General features: G+C 38.9%; 1 protein-coding gene across 3 annotated transcripts in view; it reads left to right on the top strand.

The window, feature by feature from the left end:
• ccdc18 (coiled-coil domain containing 18) overlaps window positions 1-23906 on the top strand; it is a 101231-nt gene that overhangs the window by 2059 nt on the left and 75266 nt on the right. For all 3 annotated transcript variants that reach the window (XM_062022271.1, XM_062022270.1, XM_062022269.1), the window contains exons 3-8: window positions 1427-1533; window positions 7949-8077; window positions 11962-12058; window positions 18466-18587; window positions 18659-18947; window positions 19054-19141. In XM_062022271.1, coding sequence (XP_061878255.1) covers window positions 1427-1533; window positions 7949-8077; window positions 11962-12058; window positions 18466-18587; window positions 18659-18947; window positions 19054-19141 — 832 coding nt within the window. The remainder of the gene's footprint in view (window positions 1-1426; window positions 1534-7948; window positions 8078-11961; window positions 12059-18465; window positions 18588-18658; window positions 18948-19053; window positions 19142-23906) is intronic.

Here is a 23906-nt window from a genome sequence, read left to right as displayed (position 1 = left end):
ATTCTAGTTTCTTCAAAATAGCCACCCTTGGCTCTGATTACTGTTTTGCACACTTTTGGCATTCTCTTGATGAGCTTCAAGATGTAGTCACCTGAAATAGTTTTTACTTCACAGGTGTCATAGTTTTGATGCCTTCAGTGACAATGTAAATAGTCATGAAAATAAAGAAAACGCATTGAAATGAGAAGGCGTGTTCAAACTTGTGGCGTGTACTGTGTTTGTGTGTGTGTATATGTATGTATATATATATATATATATATATATATATATATATATATATATATATATATGTATATATATATATATATTAATCAATGTTTGAAAATTATGGATACAATTTGAATCGTTTTTGTGCACCCCTAACAGCCACCAGGGTGAGCAACGTGATCAGAAGGGCTCTGACCAAGTCAAGTCTGTATCGATTGGTTTATTAGGCTTGTAAATCTTTGGGCACCTAACGTTTCTATCCGATTCCTGGGCTGATGATTCGATTAGGAATCGATTCTAAATTCAACACGATTCCAGATTCAAACCGATTCTCGCAATGTATTGTTTAGTGTAATGATACCAATGAAACTTTTTCAAAACAGTTACAGGTTAGAAAATATAATTATGGTTATATGAAGATTGGCTTAAAATGTAAAAAAGACATGTATTTATATACAATACAGGCCAAAAGTTTGGACACACCTCATTTAATGCGTTTTCTTCATTTTCATGACTATTTACATTGTAGATTGTCACTGAAGGCATCAAAACTATGAAGGAACACATGTGGAGTTATGTACTTAACAAAAAAAAGTGAAATAACTGAAAACATGTTTTATATTGTAGTTTCTTCAAAATAGCCACCCTTTGCTCTGATGACTGTTTTGCACACTTTTGGCATTCTCTCGATGAGCTTCAAGAGGTAGTCACCTGAATTTTTCACTTCACAGGTGTGCTTGAAGCTCACAGAGAGAATGCCAAGAGTGTGCAAAACAGTAATCAGAGCAAAGGGTGGCTATTTTGAAGAAACTAGAATATAAAACATGTTTTCAGTTATTTAACCTTTTTTTGTTAAGTACAATTTATGTTGTTTATTTTTTATATGACATTTCCAGTGAATTTTATCGTCTATTATTACACCCAATAATTTGATAAATTTTACCCTTTCAATGTCTACTCTGTCTTTTTGTATTTTTTGCCTGACTTTCTCTTCTGCTGTTAGCGAATAGCAATTTTTTAGGTTTTGCTGAGATTCAAAGATAGTCTGTTTTTGTCAAACCATCTCCTTAATTTGTTAAAATCTTCTGTTATCTATTGTGCTGGCTTCTGTGTGGTGTGCACTTAATTTCCAATTACTGGCTTGATAAGTCTGTCTAGTTAACACGTATGTTGAAATTAAATGTAATTTAATATGATTCAATTTAATCTCTTTTTACAGGCCTGCCTGCGATGCTCTAGGAACGGGGCTGCTAACAGTGTGGAGGTGTTGAATGGGCATATTTATCATCTTCAAGCAGAAGTGGAGACCAAAGGCAAAGAACTCAAGTAATCTTATAACTTTTTTACAGATGCATTACTGTAGTTGCATTATGTAGGGCAGTGGTTCTCAACCTTTTTTCAGTGATGTACCCCCTGTGAATTTTTTTTAATTCAAGTACCCCCTAATCAGAGCAAAGCATTTTTGGTTGAAAAAAAGAGATAAAGAAGTAAAATACAGCACTATGTCATCAGTTTCTGATTTATTAAATTGTATAACAGAGCAAAATATTGCTCATTTGTAGTGGTGTTTCTTGAACTATTTGGAAAAAAATTTATAAAAATAAATAAAAACTTGTTGAAAAATAAACAAGTGATTCAATTATAAATAAAGATTTCTACACAGAAGTAATCATCAACTTAAAGTGCCCTCTTTGGGGATTGTCAAAAATGTCCTCTCATGTTGTTCTCCCCTCTAGTCTAATGTTTTACAAAAAAGTATGTGCTCATAAATATCGTCAGTATCGATGTATCTGACAAAACCTACAAGTTGTGCATTTCCACTAATATCTGTGGATTCATCCAGCTGGAGGGAAAATGAGTCGCTAAGTTTTCCAACAACTTGCCTCAACAATGTTTTTTCCCATTTTATCTACGGCAAACAGAGTCATTTGATAAAGGCACATTCTTTATTTTCTCGGCTGCGTTTTTATCCAGTATTGTCTCGGCCAGCACTGCAGCGGCTGGAATTATCAGCTCTTCAGCGATAGTGAACGGCTTTTTGGCTTTAGCAACAAGCAAAGACACCGCGTAAGAAGCCTCCAGGGCCAATGTTCCCTCTAATTTTTCATGTGTGTGAGCAAACGCACAAACTCCCTGAGCATTCAGTGGAGCACACGTGAGCGACATCAGACGTGCACACTGTGGCCACACCAGCGTCACACCTGTCCCAAACCTGACATCATAACAATTTAAATGTTTTATTAAAATAAATTTCTGATATAAGTGATTTTGCCCTCTTACAATGACAATAACAAAAAAACATGTTTTTCATGACCTATGTGCTAGTATTGTATGTCTGGCTTCGGGTCCTGCCTTTAAAAGAAATGTTACCCCATTCAGAGATTACATTTAGTTCCTGTAACTTTCTGTCTGTAAAATACATCTTTTTATTAGCATTTATGAAATCTAGTGACAATATTTCATGAATAATATCCTTAGATTAACATTCTTAATAAATGGCTGTAAAATAAGCACACATCTGATTGAGGAGTCAGTGTTACAACCTGGCATTTACACGTTGTGTGGCGTTGGGGTTGTCTGACTTTTTTTGTGGCCATAAACGCAGCACTGGCTAAGTGCCATGAGTGCGTGTGTTGGTGCAGGTGAGGGAGCGAGCGGCTTCTGTTGAAACGACGGATGACAACGTTGGTTTAAGCCTGGTTTGTATGGCAGAAAATTACCAGTTTTTATAGATAAAAGTTTTTTTTACTCATATTTTTGGTGTGGTTACAAACAGTTTTGCTCAATAAAGTGATTGATGGAATTCCTGTCCGTAAAGTGTCTCGACAGACGATAATTGAAGTGTGTTGACAAAGATTGTTTTATTCATTGGGGCCACTCTTGTTGTCACCTGTCACTCACAGAGTTGCATTGCAAAATCATACAGAATAAATTGTAATGTGTTTATTTTGTTTAAAGTTCAGATGGGATTTTTGATTTCCTGCGTGGCATTAATTTGCTGTGCTGTGCGCAGAGGATGCGTGAGCGGTGCGCAATTGCGCACCTTAGAGGGAACATTGTCCAGGGCTTTGGCTGATGTGGAGGCTTTCCGCATTGTGTCTTGAGATGACCTGAATTTATTTAGTCTCCTCTTAAAAAAATCAGGTGGCTTACCAACATGGCAAGCGTGTTTTGTCCGGAGATGCCGCTGAAGATGCGCGGGCGCTTCATGCCGCTGTTCGCTAACATTTCTCCACAGAAAAAACACAATGCCTTGGCGGGGGTTACAACTCGAAGCCGTAAATCCCATTAACACATATTCTTTGGAATACTGTCTGAATTTTGCCGGCTCAGGTTTGGCCTTCTTTGGCACATGTTCCTCCTTGTTTTCAGCTGCATTACTGCTACGCTTTAACCACGCCTCCATTGTTTTCTACATCGAAAGTTGATTGACAGTTGGTGCCGTGTATGACCGACCGCCAGGTAGGATCAAACCATTATGGCATGGGCCATGGGGGAAACTCTGGTTTTATGGTAATTAATGGAATAGCCTACTTGATTTGATGTTCAGTTTATGAACTTACATTCATATTTTGTTTAATTATTATTCAATAAATATATTTATAAAGGATTTTTGAATTGTTGCTATTTTTAGAATATTTGAAAAAAGTCTCACGTACCCCTTGGCATACCTTCAAGTACCCCCATTTGAGAACCACTGATGTAGGGTACTAGAATCTACCGTTCAAAATGACTCCTATTGAAGAAAAAACATATTTTCTCTTCAGTGTGTACCTTTTCTGTCTAGTAAAAATTTACTAACCGGCAGCAAAAAGTTACAATCTCTCGCAACACACCTTTTTCCATCTTAGTTTACTTTGGCCGGGTTTTGTGAGAATGAGATATTTACAAGTGTTCTTTTTTTAATCCATAGTCATGTTTAAAGCAGCTAGTATTTTCCCATGTTGTGTGTCTTTTGGTGACCTCCTTGCTTTTATCTTATGTCCGCTAGTAAAGTCTTTGTTTTGTCTTAAGGACTCCTGTTTGTCGGCTTACAGAGCTGTTTTGGATAGTTTATCTGTTTTGAAGAAGCAACTTTGCTCCTTTCTGGGCGAGAGGGGCTGTTTTCGCTCTAAATAAGCTGACTCTTTTTGTTTGAATTTAGACCTCTTCTTGCTGATGCTGGAAGAGGTATCATATGGTATCAAAGTTATTGAAATTTGTATTATTTGCGGACAACACCAATTTTTACAGTTCGGGACATGACTTAAAAGCATTATCAAACAATATTGAACAGGAAATGATTAAACTTAAGAGATGGTTTGATGTCAATAAATTATCATTAAATGTAAAAAAAACCAAAGTTTATCATTTTTTGTAAGAGGAAAAGGGAGGAAACGATCAAACTGTCAATAGATGGAATTGATATTGAAAGGATTTCTGAACTTTCTGGAATTTTTAGGAGTGATACTGGATGACGGTCTGACATGGACATCTCATATTGCACATGTACGGAAAAAGATGTTTAAGAGTATTTTTATATTAAATAAGGTAACGTGTTAGATTATAGGGCAATGCGTATATTGTATTGTGCACTGATATTGCCATATATCAGCTACTGTGTGGAAGTGTGGGGGAACACATAAGAGTAACATAAAGGCATTGTATCAACTACAGAAAAGAGCTATAAGGATTATTCATAAAGCAGATTATATACTATTTATTAATTCTGGTTTATTGAAACTACAGGAGCTAGTAAGGTTACATACATTATGTTTTATGTTTAAGGCTAAAAGTAAACCATTACCAGCAAATTTACAAAAAATGTTTGTCATCACTTCTGAGAATGAAGAGCATAGAAGAAAAGGTCATTTCAAACATCAGTATTCAAGGACAACTTTAGAACAAATGTGTATATCAGTGGTGGGGGTTAAATTATGGAATTCTCTTTACAATAAGATAAAAGATTGTAGAAATATATTCCAATTGAAAAAAATATATAAAGTCAGAACAATAACATCATATGGACAGCCGTAAGTGTCTACATTTTGCTTTATATTTATTATTTTACTTATTTTTTGTCTGGTTTTGTATTTATTTTGTATCATCCCGTGAGGTGTATTTTATTTTTTGTTCGGTTTGTACTTTACGAAGTTTTTGCACTTGTTGTTTTTTTTTGTTTGTTTTCATTATATTTGGATGTATTTGTTTGGTTTGTATGCTTGTGAATCTGGGCTATCCATTAACTACTTATGTTGAAGGGGGCCGGAAATATAAGATTTTCTTCATCCTGTTCCTTCTCAAGCATAGGTGTGTAAATATGTGTTTTGTTGTTAGAGTTTAATTGTCTATTGATCAAAAATGCACATCAATGAAGGAGATCAATAAAAAATGAATGAAACGTGGTAAGGGCTGGTCTCCTAAAGCTTTAGTAAAACTTGGCCAAGTACCATTCTGTCTCTGAGGTCCCTTTTACTCAACATATATGTCACCCAAAAGAATTTGGGATTGACCAGTGTGTTTTATTCCCTGAGAGGAAGACTGGTTGCACGCAACAGTTGTCATGGCAACAATACCTCCTAACATCCTAGTGAGATTGTGTGTGATCCTCTAGAATTAAATCTGACCATTTGTACTTGATAGTATAATGTAATAGTTATATAATAGAATATAGCAATTAATTTTATCAAATGTGTGTGTGTATGCTAGCAAATAAGTGTCGCTTGAATGCCAACTAATATATTTTAGTTTATTTGATATTTATTGGTCCATTGCCGGGCAGCACGGTAGAAAAGGGGTTAATGCATGTGCCTCAGAATACGAAGGTCCTGAGTTCAATCCCGGGCTCGGGATCTTTCTGTGTGGAGTTTGCATGTTCTCCCCGTGACTGCGTGGGTTCCCTCCGGGTACTCCGGCTTCCTCCCACCTCTAAAGACATGCACGTGGGGATAGGTTGATTGGCAACACTAAATTGGCCCTAGTGTGTGAATGTGAGTTTGAATGTTGTCTGTCTATCTGTGTTGGCCCTGCAATGAGGTGGCGACTTGTCCAGGGTGTACCCCGCCTACCGCCCGAATGCAGCTGAGATAGGCTCCAGCACCCCCCGCGACCCCGAAAGGTACAAGCGGTAGAAAATGGATGGATGGTCCATTGCCAAGAGTTTCTATTTACTCAACTGCAGAGAGTAGCTGGCATGTATTAGCAGTAGTTGTTTATAGTGGCAAACTATAGTAGAAAACCTGTTTTGAAACCTTGAGTCCTATTCCTGTCATGCACGTAAAGAATACCCTAAAACAGACCTGGGCAAATTAAGGCTCGGGGGCTGCATGCATGTTAAGCTTTTCAATCTGGCCCACCAGACATTCCTAAATAATTTTTTTAGATTCTTAAGGTGGAAACTGTAGCTGCCATTACGATGTGCAGTGATGTTTTTCAATTAGAGTAAGTCTTGAACTATACAAAGTATTTCAATGGTTGGAATCTGTGCTTTTGCAGTGTGGGCGTGGTTTGTTTCCATAGAGTGATTCCAGAGTGGCCAGCCTGAAATGCGGGTTTCAGGGACAGACGCGGAAGGAGATTTTTACAACAAAGTTTTAAAGCTAAGTGATATATCAGATATATCAGATTGTAGGTGGGTTTATTTTTGGCCCTTAGCGTTCATATTTTGCTGTGTTTGTTGCATTTTTGTTGCGTTTCGCTTGATTGTAAAATATGTCGATCGAGAGTGGGTGTGACATTCATATGTTGTCAATATTCAGCAGTGTTTCGCACATATTCATTTATTTGTGGCGGCCCGCCACGAAAGAATTACGTCCGCCACAAATAAAAAATAATTTTTTATTTTTATTTTTTTTTTTTAATTTATTTTTATTTTTATTTTTTTGTCCTGTCCAGCTTCTCAGGCAAATCATTTAGTTGATGTAGATGCCCATATAGGCTGTTCAGATTTACTTTACAGAAGAGAAGTGTAGGATACTTCTCTTGTTGCCTTATTTGTATTTGACCACTACTGTTTTCTGTTTATTTGTTACTGACTGTGGCAGGACACCTCTGCCTCCGTTTCACTTTATGTTGCTGGTAAATAATATGGTTGTAGTAGTAGGCTAAAGTTAAATTATTTAGTATGCACTAATTAAAGGGGCAGAGCTTTAAGAGACATTTTATCTTTTATATTTTATAAGATATATTTTTTGTAAGAACCACGATTAATAAATATATTTCAGTGAATAACTTATTGTTCAAATCTGTATATAAATATGTACACAAAGTGTTGTAATTATATTGTAAAATGGATGGATGGACGTTTAAAGCAAAACTGTTATTATTAATTAGTAAGTATACATTTTTTGAGCCTTTTTAGAGAAAATCATATCATTGTAGTAAATTATGCAAATTACTCGATGTCATGGTGACCACGCCCATAGCCACGCCCCCACCGCCACAGGTATCTTGGCAGTTTATGGGAAACACTGCTCAGTGTTTTATCATTCATAGTTAATATTGTAAATCCCACATTCTTTATTTTCATGTACATTCTGGGTGTCTCATTCAGTAAAAAAAAAGAAAATTCTATTCCGTTTTTAAGGCGGTCTGTCATAACATTTTTAGCATTCCATCAGACATTACTGTGAGGTTTTGTATTAGTGTTCCTAAAAATAGATATGCCGGCCCCCAGACACATTTTTTTCTCTAAATTTGACCCTCAAGTCAAAATAATTGCCCAGGCCTGCTCTAAAAGCTGGTCTTCCTTTGTGCCTCCCAGGGCAGCTGAGCTGAAGGCAGAGTGTTGCCAGGAGGAGTCCGCTCACAGTGACATCATGGTCGTGACTCTATCTGGGAAACTGAGCAGTCTCAGGGAGGACATGGCCAACAAGACTGCACTGTGTAAAAGGTAAACACCGCTTTTACCAGAGCGTGGATTCAATGATGTTTGGCCATCGAGTTGAACATAGTCATGCTGAATGCAGGTATCCGGTTGCGCAATATAGACGAGTAGGATAGCATAGATATCAATTTGGCCGGCGATAGCTTTTTTTTTTTAACAATCGTATCGGCATAGTGCATGTTGATGACAAATTCTAGCAACTTTTAAAGTGACAAACACGTCCCCAATATCCTGTATCATTGTAGCGAGCGGCTAATTTCCTTCCAGAGTGGCGACAAACTATTTTTTTCAAGCTAGCTTTATCACTGGAGGACAAGGAACAGCTAAGCATGTTACACTACACACCGTAGGAGGACATGCTAACCGCAAGCTGGAGCTCTTGGTTGTAAACAAAGGAGGCAGCATCGATACAAATATCAACAGTAACGATATCAAGTGTGGTGTCAGTTCTGTATATGCTCGATATTACAGTGGTTGGATCGATATTTCTTTATTATCAAAAAATCAGTGAAACAAGTCTGTGGACACAGGAGAGCTTTAGGGCCCAAAACTAAATGATTTGAATTAGGGCTGGCCGATATATCGAATATACTCGATATATCGCGGGTTTGTCTCTGTGCGATATAGAAAATGACTATATCGTGATTTTCGAGTATACGTTCTCACGCAGTTGCTTTTAGCTGTGGGCATTACACTACAGGCTCTTCTCACTCGTTCTTGTCTCTCCTCACAGAGACATAAAACAAGAACACCTTCTTACATACGTCACATACTGTCGCGCGTGCAACGTCATACGCTCTCGCGGAGCAGAGAGGCAGAGACATGGCTAATATTAGCTGTGATGCTAGCGGTGCGGTGTGAGTGGTAATACGAGAGAAAGAAGGTGCGAATCTGGTCACAAATGGAGGAAGAATTAATTCCCAAGAAAAACAGCACGGGGTTCATCGTCTGGCGGTGGTTTGGCTTCACGCGGGAAGATGTTGAACATCCATCCATCTTCTTCCGCTTATCCAAGGTCGGGTCGCGGGGCCAGCAGCCTAAGCAGGGAAGCCCAGACTTCCCTCTCCCCAGCCACTTCGTCCAGCTCCTCCCGGGGGATCCCGAGGCGTTCCCAGGCCAGCCGGGGTCTTCCCAACGTGTCCTGGGTCTTCCCCGTGGCCTCCTACCGGTCGGGCGTGCCCGAAACACCTCCCTAGAGAGGCGTTCGCTTGGCATCCTGACCAGATGCCCAAACCACCTCATCTGGCTCCTCTCGATGTGGAGGAGCAGCGGCTTTACTTTGAGCTCCTCCCGGATGACAGAGCTTCTCACCCTATCTCTAAGGGAGAGCCCCGCCACCCGGCGGAGGAAGCTCATTTCGGCCGCTTGTACCCGTGATCTTGTCCTTTCGGTCATAACCCAAAGCTCATGACCATAGGTGAGGATGGGAACGTAGATCGACCAACAGAATACCGTAATATGTTTAGTATGCGGCAAAAGCGTTGCTACAAAAAGTAGCACCACTGCTAATGTGTAGCATCATTTGAAAAGTCACCCGCTAGAGAATGAGGAGTGCTTGAAACTCCGCATGTCAACATCTCCGTTCAGTGCCATACTCACAAAATGCCGAAGCAACCATTTCCAGATCAACACCGTATGACAAAAATAGTCTACAACAGAAGGGGATAACGTCCGCAGGAACCTACCACATAGCGAAGGACATAAACTAGCTCATTTTTATTTGACACTTATTGAAATATCTTGTGTGACATCATGCACAAAAGTGCACTTTATTTGTTTTAAACTATTGTAGTGGCGTTCTGTACAAAAACTGCACTTTAATTTAGTGTTGTTTTGATGTGTCATCTTAGTGACATCATGCACAAAAGTGCACTAATAGCTTGTTTTAAAATGTCTCTGACAATCTTGCACTTTCTGTTTTGAAATGACATGAATGTTTGTGCCATTGCTTAATAACTGTTTAATAAATACAGTTTTGGTAAATTGACTTAGTTGTGATTTCCCTCTCTGCATGAAAGTTTAAAATGAGCATATATTAATGCAGTATGAACAAGAATGTTTTAATGTAGACACATAGAATCATCATACTGCTGTGATTATATGCATCAAGTGTTAATTCAAGGCTAAGGCAAAATATCGAGATTTATATCGTGTATCGTGACATGGCCTAAAAATATCGAGATATTAATAAAAAGCCATATCGCCCAGCCCTACTTTGAATCAGAGCCAATAGTAGTACAATTCAATATCTCAGCTGTATTCGGGCGGAAGGCGGTGTACACCCTGGTTTTGAAAATTTTAAGTATCAGCATTGAAATGGCCAACACTGCTCCTGTAACGACTTGCTATTTGATTGTTATCCAAGTTTGTAGTATCGCCCAAAACTAATGTAAAGTATTCAAACGACAGAAGAACATTTTCACAGAAGTGTACATTGAACCATGTTACAACATAAAGTAGGCAGAAACTATCAGTACATTAGCAAATAGATTGATATTAGTTTTGACAAAATAATTGACTGAAAACGACGCAATATGTTACCGGATATGTTAGCAGCCAAATTAAAAGCCTTTGTAACCAGTTTTGAAATTGTTCTATTATCACTTATACAGCAAACAATATATTGTGATATACCGTATTTTCCGGACCACAAGGCGCACTGCCGATGAATGGTCTATTTTCTATCTTTCTTCGTATATAAGGCGCACCAGAATATAAGGCGCATTAAAGGAATCATATTATTATTATATTTTTTCTAAATGTAAAACACTTGTGGTCTACATAACATGTAGTGGTGTTTTTTTGGTCAAAATGTTGCAAAGATGATGTTTTACAGATCATCTTCAAGCCGCTTTCTGACAGTCTCTTCCGGATGCACCGTTTTGTGGGTGGTCTTATTTCCGTGGCTCACCTTCGACAGCGTCCTCTCCCCGTCATCTTTGTTGTAGCGGTGTAGCGTGCAAGGACGGGAGTGGAAGAAGTGTCAAAAGATGGAGCTAACTGTTTTAATGACATTCAGAATTTACTGAAATCATTAACGGAGCAGCATCTCCTCATCCGGAAACAACAATGTGTCCTGGGAAAAAACGTCCGACCGGAACTCTCTAATAACTAAAGTTCCTTGGGTAAATAATGTAAACTCGCTACACCGGTATGTTTCAGCGCTTTCATGGCGAGTTTACTGACAGATATAAGTAAGAACTTTACACTACTTTATATTAGAAATGGCAACAGCGGAGGATAAATGTCCCATAACAAGAAGTTAGAGAAAATAAAGAAGCTCATCGACTATGGTGTCGGTACGCACTAGAAAGGCGGATGCACACAATTTTTCAGGATTTATGCAGATCCCAAATACAGATCAGAAGGTAAGAAATTTTGATTTTGCTTAATATTGTGAAACAAAACGCCAGATAATATGTCTTACCTTATACACGCACCATAATAATACTCGTATGTTTAATGCGCCGACAATCCATCAAGCGGTGCGGCTTCATAGCTTACCAAAGTCGTACTAAAACATTTTGATAGATTATTTGAGCGCCATGTGTAATGTTCTATATTTTCAATGGAACATATAAAATGTTAGTGTGGTTTACTATGAGTCATATTACAGTCTATACTTATGTCTTATGTTTGACTGCCATCTACTGGTCACACTTATCATTACACCATGTCCCAAATAAAATTGCTTCGAGGTCGATAAGAAAAAACTGAATTATTCTGTACATTAGGCGCACCGGGTTGTATGGCACACTGTCGAGTTTTGAGGAAAAAAATGGATTTTAAGTGCGCCTTTTAGTCCGCAAAATATATCGAAGGAAGCTGCAATATATAAATATCTGTTATCTTGTTCACGATCCAATACTGTGTTTTTTTATACTCAACAGGGCAGAACAACAGAGAAACCAAGCCCTTGAAAATGCAGAGAAACTCAAAGAAGCTTTCAAAGAGTACAAGGCCAACATTGCCATTAAATTTCAAAAGGTAATTCAACCTCAAGCAGACCAGTTACCACACACATCAAAGCGATTTAATTTACAATATGAAGATAGTTTTCCCATGATATTATGGAAATACAAAGGTTGTGTTACAAAATGTCGACACAACAGATTATTTACTATCTCCGTGGACACTGATTTAGATAACATTGCAACAAACAAGTTTGAAAATAAGTAAAAAAAACTAAATAAAAAAACAATGGTACTGTAAAATATCAACCGTAGATTTTACGATTAAAAAAAATTGGAAGCTCAGTCGGCAGACATTTTGACCGTAAAGTACAACGGTACAGTTTTTCCATTTGCAGGGATGCACTGTAAAAACAACAACTGTAGATTTTATGGTAAAAGAAACAGGCAGTTCACTCGCAAATTTTTTTACCATAAAATACAAAGGCACCATTTTTTAATTTACAGTAATAACACTGTAAAACAACTGTAGATTTTACGGTAAAAAAATGGTATCAATGTCACTGGAATTTTTACTGTAAAAAACCATTGTACTGTTTTCCATTTAAAGTAATACGCCGTAAAAACAACAACCGTAGATTTTACCGTAAAAATAACTGGAAGCGAGGTTACCAGAAATTTTACCGTAAAATACAATGGTACCATTTTTCCATTTATAGTAATACACCGCAAAAACAACTGTAGATTTTACCGTAAAAAAAACTGGAACCGATGTCAACAGAAATTTTACCGTAAAATACAAAGCCACAATTTTTCTATTTACAGTAATAACACCGTAAAAACAACTGTAGATTTTACGGTAAAAAAATGGTATTTCCGTCACCAGAATTATAATGTAAAAAACCATGGTACTGTTTTCCATTTACGGTAATACACCGTAAAAACAACAAACGTAGATTTTACCGTAAAAAAAACTGCAAGCGAGGTCAACAGAAATTTTACCGTAAAATACAAAGGCCCCATTTTTCTATTTACAGTAATAACACCGTAAAAACAACTGTAGATTTTACGATACAAAACTGGTATCTCCGTCACCAGAATTCATCCATCCATCCATTTTCTACCGCATTTCCCTTTTGGGGTGGCGGGGGGTGCTGGAGCCTTTCTCAGCTGCATTCGGGCGGAAGGCGGGGTCATACTTGCCAACCCTCCCGTTTTTAGCGGGAGAATCCCGATATTCAGCGCCTCTCCCGACAACCTCCCGACAGAGATTTTCTCCCGACAAACTCCCGGTATTCAGCCGGAGCTGGAGGCCACGCCCCCCCCCAAAAAAAGTCTGCCGCAGCTGCGATTGGACCTGACCAGCCTCCGGGTACAAGTACTGGAGTACCAATTGCTTGCCAGGGAAGATCTTCCCCAGGAAGCAAGGATTGACCGGTTTTGGGCCATGCTAGGGAGAGATGGAAGATTCCACACTCTCGTGCATTTGATGAAAGCACTTTTGTGCGTGCCACACAGCAATGCATTATCAGAGAGGGTGTTCAGCATGGTTAGAAAAATAGTGAAAGAGGATGGACTATTCAACCCTTAACAAAGCATTATACTTTCAAGTACAACAATGAGTAGATGAGTGTTGTGTGTGTGTGTATATATGTGTAAATAAATGAACACTAAAATTCAAGTATTTCTTTTATTTAAATATATAATAAAATAAATAAATGTATATATATATATATATATATATATATATATATATATATATATAGCTAGAATTCACTGAAAGTCAAGTATCTATCTATATATATATATATATATATATATATATATATATATATATATATATATATATATATGAAATACTTGAGTTGGTGAATTCTAGCTGTAAATATACTCTCCTCTTAACCACGCCCCTAACCACGCCCCTGCCTCAACCACGCCCCCACCCCCGACCAAGGCCCCCCCCCCAAGGCTGGCAAGTATGGGCGGGGTACACCCTGGACAAGTCACCATCTCATCACAGACTATTGTTATCGTTACCATTAATATTTTCCTACAGGAAAAAACCTGTAAAAATTGTAAGAAAAAAGAGCAAAAATATGTCATGCAATGTGGAAACGATGCAATTTTGACATTAATTATTAATGATAATATTTTACAAAAATTTTGGACACACCTGATCCAAAATATTAAAGGCTCTCAAAATAAAAATTAAATACAAATTATAATGTAAAAAACCATGGTACTGTTTTCCATTTACGGTAATACACCGTAAAAACAACAACCGCAAGTTCACCAGAAATGTTACCGAAAAATACAATGGTACCATTTTTCCATTTATAGTAATACACCGTAAAAACAACTGTAGATTTTAACGTTAAAATTGTCGGTAAAATTCTGGCGACTGAGCTGCCGTTTTTTTTTACCGCAAAAGCCACATATTTTTTTACAGTGTACTTAAAGTATGATAATCAAATGCATTGGCAGTGGTGTAAAAATATCATGAGGCTAATATTTATACATTTGTATTCATATATTATTTACTGTTACAAGCGACCACAACTGCAATGTGTATGAAAGTATTATTGTAGCAAAATTATTTGCAAATGCATATTTCAATCGGTGCGTCTGTAATCCAATTCACGTGTCTGTGTACTAATCTGTGTGTCTATATCACTTTGTATGTGTAATCAGGGCCACGTGTGCATGTTTTAAGTTGTCTGTCCGTATTAAGATTTGTCTGTGGGAGAAAAAAAATTCTGTCTGTCTGTCTGTATTTCCTCGATTAGCTGTCTTTTTACACTTGACTTTTTGTTTCTGTCGTGAAACGTAGCAATATTTGTGTGTGCGTATTCAGATGTGTGTATATGTAATCGAAGAGTGACACAAATGTGTCTGTAATCAGATTCGTGTGAATTGGTTGTCTTTTTACGCATGACTTGTGCGACACTTCTATTGTGTAGGAGTTGTCTGTCCGTGCAGCGATACGAACTTGTAAAAAGACTTGTCTGTCTGTAACTTCACCGAGGTCTGGACGATTATGGAAAACAGAATAAACACGATTATTTTGATTGATATTGTAATCACGATGAATCTCTCAATTATTCATTAATTTGCAAACGTGAGTGTTTATGGTACCACCAAAACTCAAGTTTAAATATAGTTTACAAAAACCCCTGGATATAAATTGGTAACGAAAATAAACCACAACAAGTCAATAATAATAATAGCAATAACAACACATTTAAATAACAATAGCAATACAAAAAACAATCACGTTTTTCCGTTTTGTTTTCAATTCAGTTTTTTACCTTCTACACCATAGTGTTTGCTTTTTGTGTCAAATAAAATTCAGTAAAATGTTTAATTAAATGCAAATACCCTCACATTTATTGGTGCAATACATCTTTGGACAATTGTGACCAGTATTTTAGGTCAAAGCGTAGTAATTGTGTAAATGTGTCAATAAGTGCTTAGAGTACATTATGCTTAAAACCTTTATTTTGTTAGCGCAGTCAGACTGGATGTGGTGCAGTGTGCTATTATTGTGAAGGGGAAGTGTGCTTTGATGTTCACTGCGAGACAAGTTAAGAAAGGACTTTAGACTGTTAAAAAAAAAAAAAAAAAAAAAAGTCTCAAGTTGCGAGTACTGTTTGTAGATTAATGTAACATTGATGATGTTGTTCACAACAACACACGCAGATGAAATGTGTTGAGGGTGTATGGATTGTTCTTGCTAGTTTTTAGCTGTTTCAAGTGACCGTCTCACACATTGTTCGATTTGCGACGGGGCGTTTGAGTGTGTCGCCGATAAATGAGCGCTACCTGACTCATTATTTTCCCAAACAAATGTTTCTTCTCCTCACAATGACAACATTTCACTTTCATTCATATCGGTTTCCCTGATACTTCTTTTTATTGGCCAATTATGTGACTCGTGGGTATGTGAAACCTGTAAATCATATGCCTTACTACTTCTATTGAGTTTAATGATTATTGATTAGGCGTACTAGCAGTGTGTCAAACAAAAAGTAGCAACCATGGTGACGTCCCAAACATCTAGTAGACGTGATCAGTTTCACCGTCACAGATTCGGAATTTACATGCACGTTGCACGGCCCATTAATCGTTTTTTTCATCCATCCATCCACTTTCTACCGCTTGTCCCTTTTGGGGTTGTGGGGGGTGCTGGAGCCTATCTCAGCTGCATTCGGGCAGCTCCCCGTGACTGCGGAACCCACGCAGTCACGGGGAGAACATGCAAACTCCACACAGAAAGATCCCGAGCCCGGGATTGAACTCAGGACTACTCAGGACCTTCGTATTGTGAGGCACATGCACTAACCCCTGTGCTGCCGTTTTTTTCAATTATTATATTTTCATAATCACGAGAAGCCTTAATCGAAATCGAAATTCTTCACCTTGCCTTTCCCTACACTCACCACTCATCTGCGCCTTGCACCCACTCGCACTCGTGTTTGTGTCGAAGCCAATAACGATGGACTTTCCATCACTTGATGTAAATGAAAGTTCATGTTTTAGCAGAAGTTGTCGAAGGTATTTCCTACTCAAATAAGTTATCAGTAATGGTTTGACATACAGCAGCCAAAATGATCACGTTTCCTCTGTCAGGGATGGGGCTCTCTTTGAGATAGAGATGTGAGACTCACGGTCTTCCCCGTGGTCTCCTACCGGTCGCACGTGCCCTGAACGCCTCCTCAGGGAGACGTCCTGACCAGGTGCCTGAACCATTGTGAGGAGTAGCGGCTTCATTCTTAACTCCTCCCGAATGACAGCGCTTCTCGCATGTGGTCACCCTATCTCTAAGGTAGCCCCGCCCCCCGACGGAGGAAACAGGATCATTTGGGCCACTGTATGTCATAACATTACTGATAACCTATTTGAGTACAAAACACTTCCGACAACTATTGCTAAAACATGAACTTTTATTTTCAAAAAGTGATAGAAAGTCTGTAGTTCTTGGCTTCAAAACCCACACAAGTACTCGAGGGTGCAAGGCGCCGACTAGACTAGATTAGAATAGATTAGATTAGATAGTACTTTATTGATCCCCGAGGGGAAATTAGATTTTCAGAACAATCCCATTCAAGATCAGACAAAACGTTACAGGGAGACAGAAAAAGGATCGCTGACGGGTCAGCCAGAAAGTCCAGCGCCCCTTTCCAAAAAAAATAATGGTGAGACTAGTGGTGAGTATAGGGCAAGGGAAGTTACAGACACACAAGTAAGAAAGTTTAGAAGTTCCTACGCCAGACCTGGGCAAATTAAGGCCCTTTAAGCTTTTCAATCTGGCCCGCCGGACATTCCCAAATAATTTTTTTAGATTTTTAAGATGGAAGCTATAGCTGCCATTATGATGTGCAGTGGTGTTTTAAAATTGCTGTAAGTCTTGAACTACACAAAGTATTTCAATGGTTGGAATCTGCGCTTTTGCATGATATACTAGTTACTATGGTAATCCAAGTCACAGCAGCTCAGACGAGGCACCAAGCAGTGTGGGTGGGGAGCGTTTCCACAGAGTGTTTCCAGAGCGGCCAGCCTGAAATGCGGGTGTCAGGGACAGACGCGGAAGGAGATTTTTACAACAAAGTTATAAAGCTTAGATATATCAGCTGTATTAGATTGTAGGTGTTTTTTTATTTTTACCCTTCACGTTCATATTTCGCTGGGTTTTTTGCATTTTTGTTGCGTTTCGCTTGATTGTAAAATATGTCGATCGAGAGGGGGTGTGACGTTCATATGTTGTCAATATTCAGTGTTTTATTGTTCATAGTTAATATTGTAAATCCCATATTCTTTATTTGCATGTAGATTCTCATTCAGTAAAAAATTTAAAATTCCATTCCATTTTTTCAGGTGGTCTGTCATAACATAGCATTCAATCAGACATTATTGTGAGGTTTTGTATTAGTGTTCCTAGAAATCAGACACGTTTTCTTCTCTAAGTTTGGCCCCCGAGTCAAAATAATGGCCCAGGCCAGTCCTACGCTGTACAGACAGACAACTCTTACACGGTAGAAGTTTCGCAAAAGACAGCCAATCAGGGTTCCTGCTTCACTCGAATCTGAATCCAGACACATAAGTTTTTACGCACAAACAACTCTTAGACACAGATTGCATTACAAATACACACATCCGAACACGCACATACAAATATGATTAAGCACACACTAAAGGAATCAATGAAATATGGACAGACAATTCATAAAATGGACACACACACACGACTCTGATTACACACAAACACACACACACTTTGAGATACAGACACACACATTAGTACACAGACACGTGTACTGGATTAGCAACAGATTTGCAAGTAATTTTGCTCCAATAATACTTCCATAGATGTGTCTGTCAAAGGAAACGAGTTTGACACCTCTGCTTTACACCTTTAACTTCAGATGCATTTATTTGTTTCCTTAATCAAGACCGATGTTTTTGTGCTAACTTGTGCTTTTTAAGGTGATTGAGAATGAAAGGAGGTTAAAATCAAGTCTTAGTAAGTTGAGTGGAGAAGAAAAAGAGTTGGAACTGAAGTGTGCTTTGCTGGAGAGAGAAAAAGAAGAGCAGAGTGAAACTATCAGGTTCGTAAAGTGCTCTACATTTTTTTTATGGCTAGTTCATCGTTGCCGTGACCTTCTCTTGGGTTTTACAGCCAGCTAAAGGAGGAGGTGAGTCTAACAGAGACATTGGCTGCTCAGCATTCCGACCTCCAGGCCAAGCTGGAGGAGGCGGGACGACGGAGCTCTGACCTGCGGCGGCAGCTGATAGAGCGCAGTGCCGAGTGCAGAGAGCTGGTCTCTCTGCGCAAGGAAGTGGAGGACTTGCGGACCCTGGCCAAGAACCAGGAGCAGTGTTTAGCTCAAAGCCACAGAGCGGCTCAGCAAAGTCAAGCTGAGAACGCCAGCTTGGAGGCCATCATATCCCTGCTGCATCTACGAGAGGTGGGGCTGGAGCCGCCTTTTGTTGTCACCTCACATGACTTTCATAACTTGTTTGCTGAATGGTGTGTGTTCATATATTGGTCGTTGTAATGTGTGTATTATTTAGGATGCTGTTGGACCACTGTGTGTCAGACCCTGCATGCTGCCTCCGGCGGACTATTCAAGAACTGTAAATCTGCTGAATCTTAAACCAGGTACAGGTGCACCGTTGGAACTCAAACACAATCTGATTCAGGACTTTAATTGGTTGAATTCATTAATTGCAGCTGTCTGACTTTTGGATATAAATACTGAACCAGAGTTAGTAGAAATAATTTGAGAGGAAGCTACTGTAGTAATCCTCACCACCATGGCAGAAATGAACCTGTTTCTTTAAGGTAGCACTGTCTAGAGCAGGGTTGTCAAAGTCATGTTAGCTCAGGGGGAAAATCTATTCCCACGTGGGCCGGACGGGTAAAATCATGGCACGATAACTTAAAAATACAACTACCGCAACATCAGATTGTTTTCTTTGTTTCACTTCGACCCAAAATAGGACAAGGACATTCTGAAAATGAACATATCACAAATAATCCTCTTGACAAAACACTTTAAGTTTGTTGAAAATTCTGAGGAAAGAATTGGTGCAGTTACAAAAGCACCATGAAGAAGACAATGAACTTAGGCCCTGTCTACATTAAAGTTAAAGTTAAAGTACCAATGATTGTCACACACACATTAGGCGTGGTGAAATTTGTCCTCTGCATTTGACCCATCCCCTTGTTCACCCCATGGGAGGTGAGGGGAGCAGTGGGCAGCAGCGGTGCCGCGCCCGGGAATCATTTTTGGTGATTTAACCCCCAATTCCAACCCTTGATGCTGAGTGCCAAGCAGGGAGGTAATGGGTCCCATTTTTATAGTCTTTGGTATGACTCGGCCGGGGTTTGAACTCACAACCTACCGATCTCAGGGCGGACACTCTAACCACTAGGCCATTAAGCCGGATAACTCCTCAAACAAATAATTATTTAGCCCAAGCCCCTTGTCAGCCACACTAACCCATTGTTTAAGGTTCCCCTCCTTGGATAGTTTTTTACACGGGTAAGTGCATCGTGTATTTCTTAAATCTCCCGCTCATAGCTTTGTATGAACTCATCGATCGTTTACAAACTGAGTTTGGAGAGGAAGTGACGCCAGAAAGACCGCGCCCCACACAAGAAGTGATGTCAGAAAGAACGCGCCACAGCTAGCTTCATAACAAGCGGTATCGTAACTCGGAGGTAACCACTAGAAAGATGGAGGCGAGTCATCCAGACATGCCCGTGTTTGTCCTTCTTCTACATGAACAGACGCTTGTGGAAATCACACATAAATCGCTTAAGAGAAGAAAACGCGCGATTGCAGCTATTTCGGATACAACACATCTCAGACGGCAACATAGCAACGTTGAGCGATGGTTTTGGATAAGGCCTGGAAGAACGGCAGCCTGGTGGGATATGTTTGTCAACGACTGGGTTGTGCCAGCGGAACGGCCAGAGAACTTTTGAATGTCCGGTTCAGGTGTAATTCTACTTAGCGAAAAACTTTGTCCATTTGTCGAAGGGGAGACAACGAGAATGTGGGAATACATGGACGAGGGAGTACTACGGAAAACAGCGAATGCATTTGGACTGGCAAAGCAGATCATCAGTTATTGTCCGCGACGTATGTCGAGCAATTACTCAACGTCTAGTTTTGTACTCCATAACTATTGTGAAGCCATGAAGTGGTTGCGGCCGTCAAGTTCGACCGCCAATTTCAGCCTACAAGCACAGTGTCCTGACCAGATACACTACCGTTCAAAAGTTTGGGATCACCCAAACAATTTTGTGGAATAGCCTTCATTTCTAAGAACAAGAATAGACTGTCGAGTTTCAGATGAAAGTTCTCTTTTTCTGGCCATTTTGAGCGTTTAATTGACCCCACAAATGTGATGCTCCAGAAACTCAATCTGCTAAAAGGAAGGTCAGTTTTGTAGCTTCTGTAACGAGCTAAACTGTTTTCAGATGTGTGAACATGATTGCACAAGGGTTTTCTAATTATCAATTAGCCTTCTGAGCCAATGAGCAAACACATTGTACCATTAGAACAGTGGTTCTCAAATGGGGGTACGCGTACCCCTGGGGGTACTTGAAGGTATGCCAAGGGGTACGTGAGATTTTTAAAAAATATTCTAAAAATAGCAACAATTCAAAAATCCTTTATAAATATATTTATTGAATAATACTTCAACAAAATATGAATGTAAGTTCATAAACTGAACATCAAATCAGGTAGGCTATTCCATTCATTACCATAAACCCAGAGTTTCCCCCATGCCATGATGGTTTGACCCTCACTAAAATGTCTGTCAAAAAGAACTGTGAAAAGAAATGCAACATTGCAATATTCAGTGTTGACAGCTAGATTTTTTGTGGACATGTTCCCTAAATATTGATGTCAAATATTTCTTTTTTTGTGAAGAAATGTTTAGAATTAAGTTCATGAATCCAGATGGATCTCTATTACAATACCCAAGAGGGCACTTTAAGTTGATGATTACTTCTATGTGTAGAAATCTTTATTTATAATTAAATCACTTGTTTATTTTTCAACACGTTTTTAGTTATTTGTATATCTTTTTTTCTAAATAGTTCAAGAAAGACCACAACAAATGAGCAATATTTTGCACTGTTATACAATTTAATAAATCAGAAACTGATGACATAGTGCTGTATTTTACTTCTGTATCTCTTTTCTTCAACCAAAAATGCTTTGCTCTGATTAGGGGGTACTTGAATTAAAAAAATGTTTAGATGGGGTACATCACTGAAAAAAGGTTGAGAACCACTGCATTAGAACACTGGAGTGATAGTTGCTGGAAATGGGCCTCTATACACCTACCGGTATGTAGATATTGCACCAAAAACCAGACATTTGCAGCTAGAATAGTCATTTACCACATTAGCAATGTATAGAGTGTATTTCTTTAAAGTTAAGACTAGTTTAAAGTTATCTTCATTGAAAAGTACAATGCTTTTCCTTCAAAAATAAGGACATTTCAATGTGACCCCAAACTTTTGAACGGTAGTGTAGTGTATCTAGATCCCGAAATTGATTGTTGTAAAATGTTGTTTATCACATTGTTTACTTTCACACGTCCATTAAGTATATGAGTCATGTATGATGGCTCAGGTGTGATTCACTACAATAGGGCTGGTCGAACAGCTGCTGATGGTGAGGCAAGCAAGGTTTACTGTTAAAAGAAATGTGGCAAAAGTCTACATTGAAACACAGGGTAAGGATACACTTCCAGGTCAGAGGTGACTATGACGCGTGCATTTTTTTTCGTGCATGTGTACTAGGTCGTGTTGCGCCGGCGGACGAAGGGGGGAGGGGGTCTTAAACGGTGGCATTATGTGTGTGTGGACAAGGATAAGGTTAGTGGGACATAGCCTGGATAACCTTAGTGTAGAAGGGGCCTTAGACTTTATCTCAGTGTTTCTACTAAGCACTTCAACTTTAAGTCACATCTGGGATTGAACATACATAATAAATAATATCAAATACCTCATTTTCAATAATCCTGTGCGAGCTCAACAAACCATACAAACTGACATAGAACCTATTAAAGAGGATTAAGTTACTCCCTGCCTTGAAGGCAGGGAGTAACTTGTTTATTCATTAAAACAAATAAAAGATGTGCAATGCATGAACAATTTCAACAAAGCAAACGTATGAAGTTAAGATCACACACTTCACTTTCTTTAAATTGCCACAGAAGACAGTCATTTTCACAGAACTATATCAAGGTGCAGTATATCATGTGGGATTGTTGTTTATTTAACTCCTGAAAGCTGACATCTTTTAGCTTTTACAAGTGCATCAATATCAGGTGTCACGTCTGGAGTGGCAGACAATTTGTTATTCAAGTGCCTTGAGCGTAGCTTTGTATTGTTGATGCTCATTACAGAGAAAACTTGCTGAAAAAGATATGTGTTTTCCCATTCACATCCGAGTATACGTTTTCTTGGAACACTCTGCGTTCACTTTTCTCTTTTTTGAGAGAGACATTTTGTGGAAATCACAATGTGTTTGAAGCAGGCTTTACGTTGGGTGGAGGGGGAGGAGCCAGCCCCTCTTTAATGGGTACCTAACATAATTATTTTGCGACATTTAGTAGACACATTGAGAACAGCAGTTTCATTTTAAAAATGAAGCTAATTTTTACACTTAGCAAACTCATCTTGCGGGCCGTATGTTTGACACCCCTGATCTAGAGTAAAAGGAATGGGTCAGCATGCTACACACACCAAACAGGACGACACAAGAAGCTAACGGCTTAAGCTCCTGTGTAAAGTAGGAATAATTGAACCAGATGTTGATGCTATCGATACTTAGTGTTACGGTGTGGTCGCATGATAATGTGCGGATCGTTTCCCCAAGATGCAGACGGACGGTGGAAAAATTATTGATTTTCCATAAATCAGTCAGACAGGAATACAAAACAGAACAAGTGCGCCGCTTTCACTGAAAGCTATGATAAGCTAAAGGAAAAGCTTAGTATGGAACAAGGAAACAATAATCACCAACCTAACTTGTCGCATGAAGCAAGAAAAACAGCCAGACCGAGTGTGGCGAAAGGCAGGAATGAATAGCTCTTTGATTAGTGCCCGGGAGCAGGTGAGCGTCCAGAACACTAATCAGAGGCAGGTGAAAATAATCTGCACCCATGGCAACCAAGAAACACAAACTCAGGGGTGCTGAAACAGAACTAAGGGAGTCTAAACTAAAACAAAACATGATCCGGGTAACGGATCATCACACCAAGTGTAGTATCAGTGTATAAATGATACTTACTAATTTGTCTTTTCCTTGTTCTTACTACAAAACAGTTTTTCTGGTGTTTTTGGTTATTGTTGACAAAGTCAGGGAGTAAGACTCTGGATACAGGAAGGGTTT

The sequence above is a fragment of the Entelurus aequoreus genome, linkage group LG16, assembly GCF_033978785.1.
Source record: "Entelurus aequoreus isolate RoL-2023_Sb linkage group LG16, RoL_Eaeq_v1.1, whole genome shotgun sequence".
Lineage (NCBI taxonomy): Eukaryota > Metazoa > Chordata > Actinopteri > Syngnathiformes > Syngnathidae > Entelurus > Entelurus aequoreus.
This window is presented reverse-complemented; position numbering and strand designations above follow the sequence as displayed.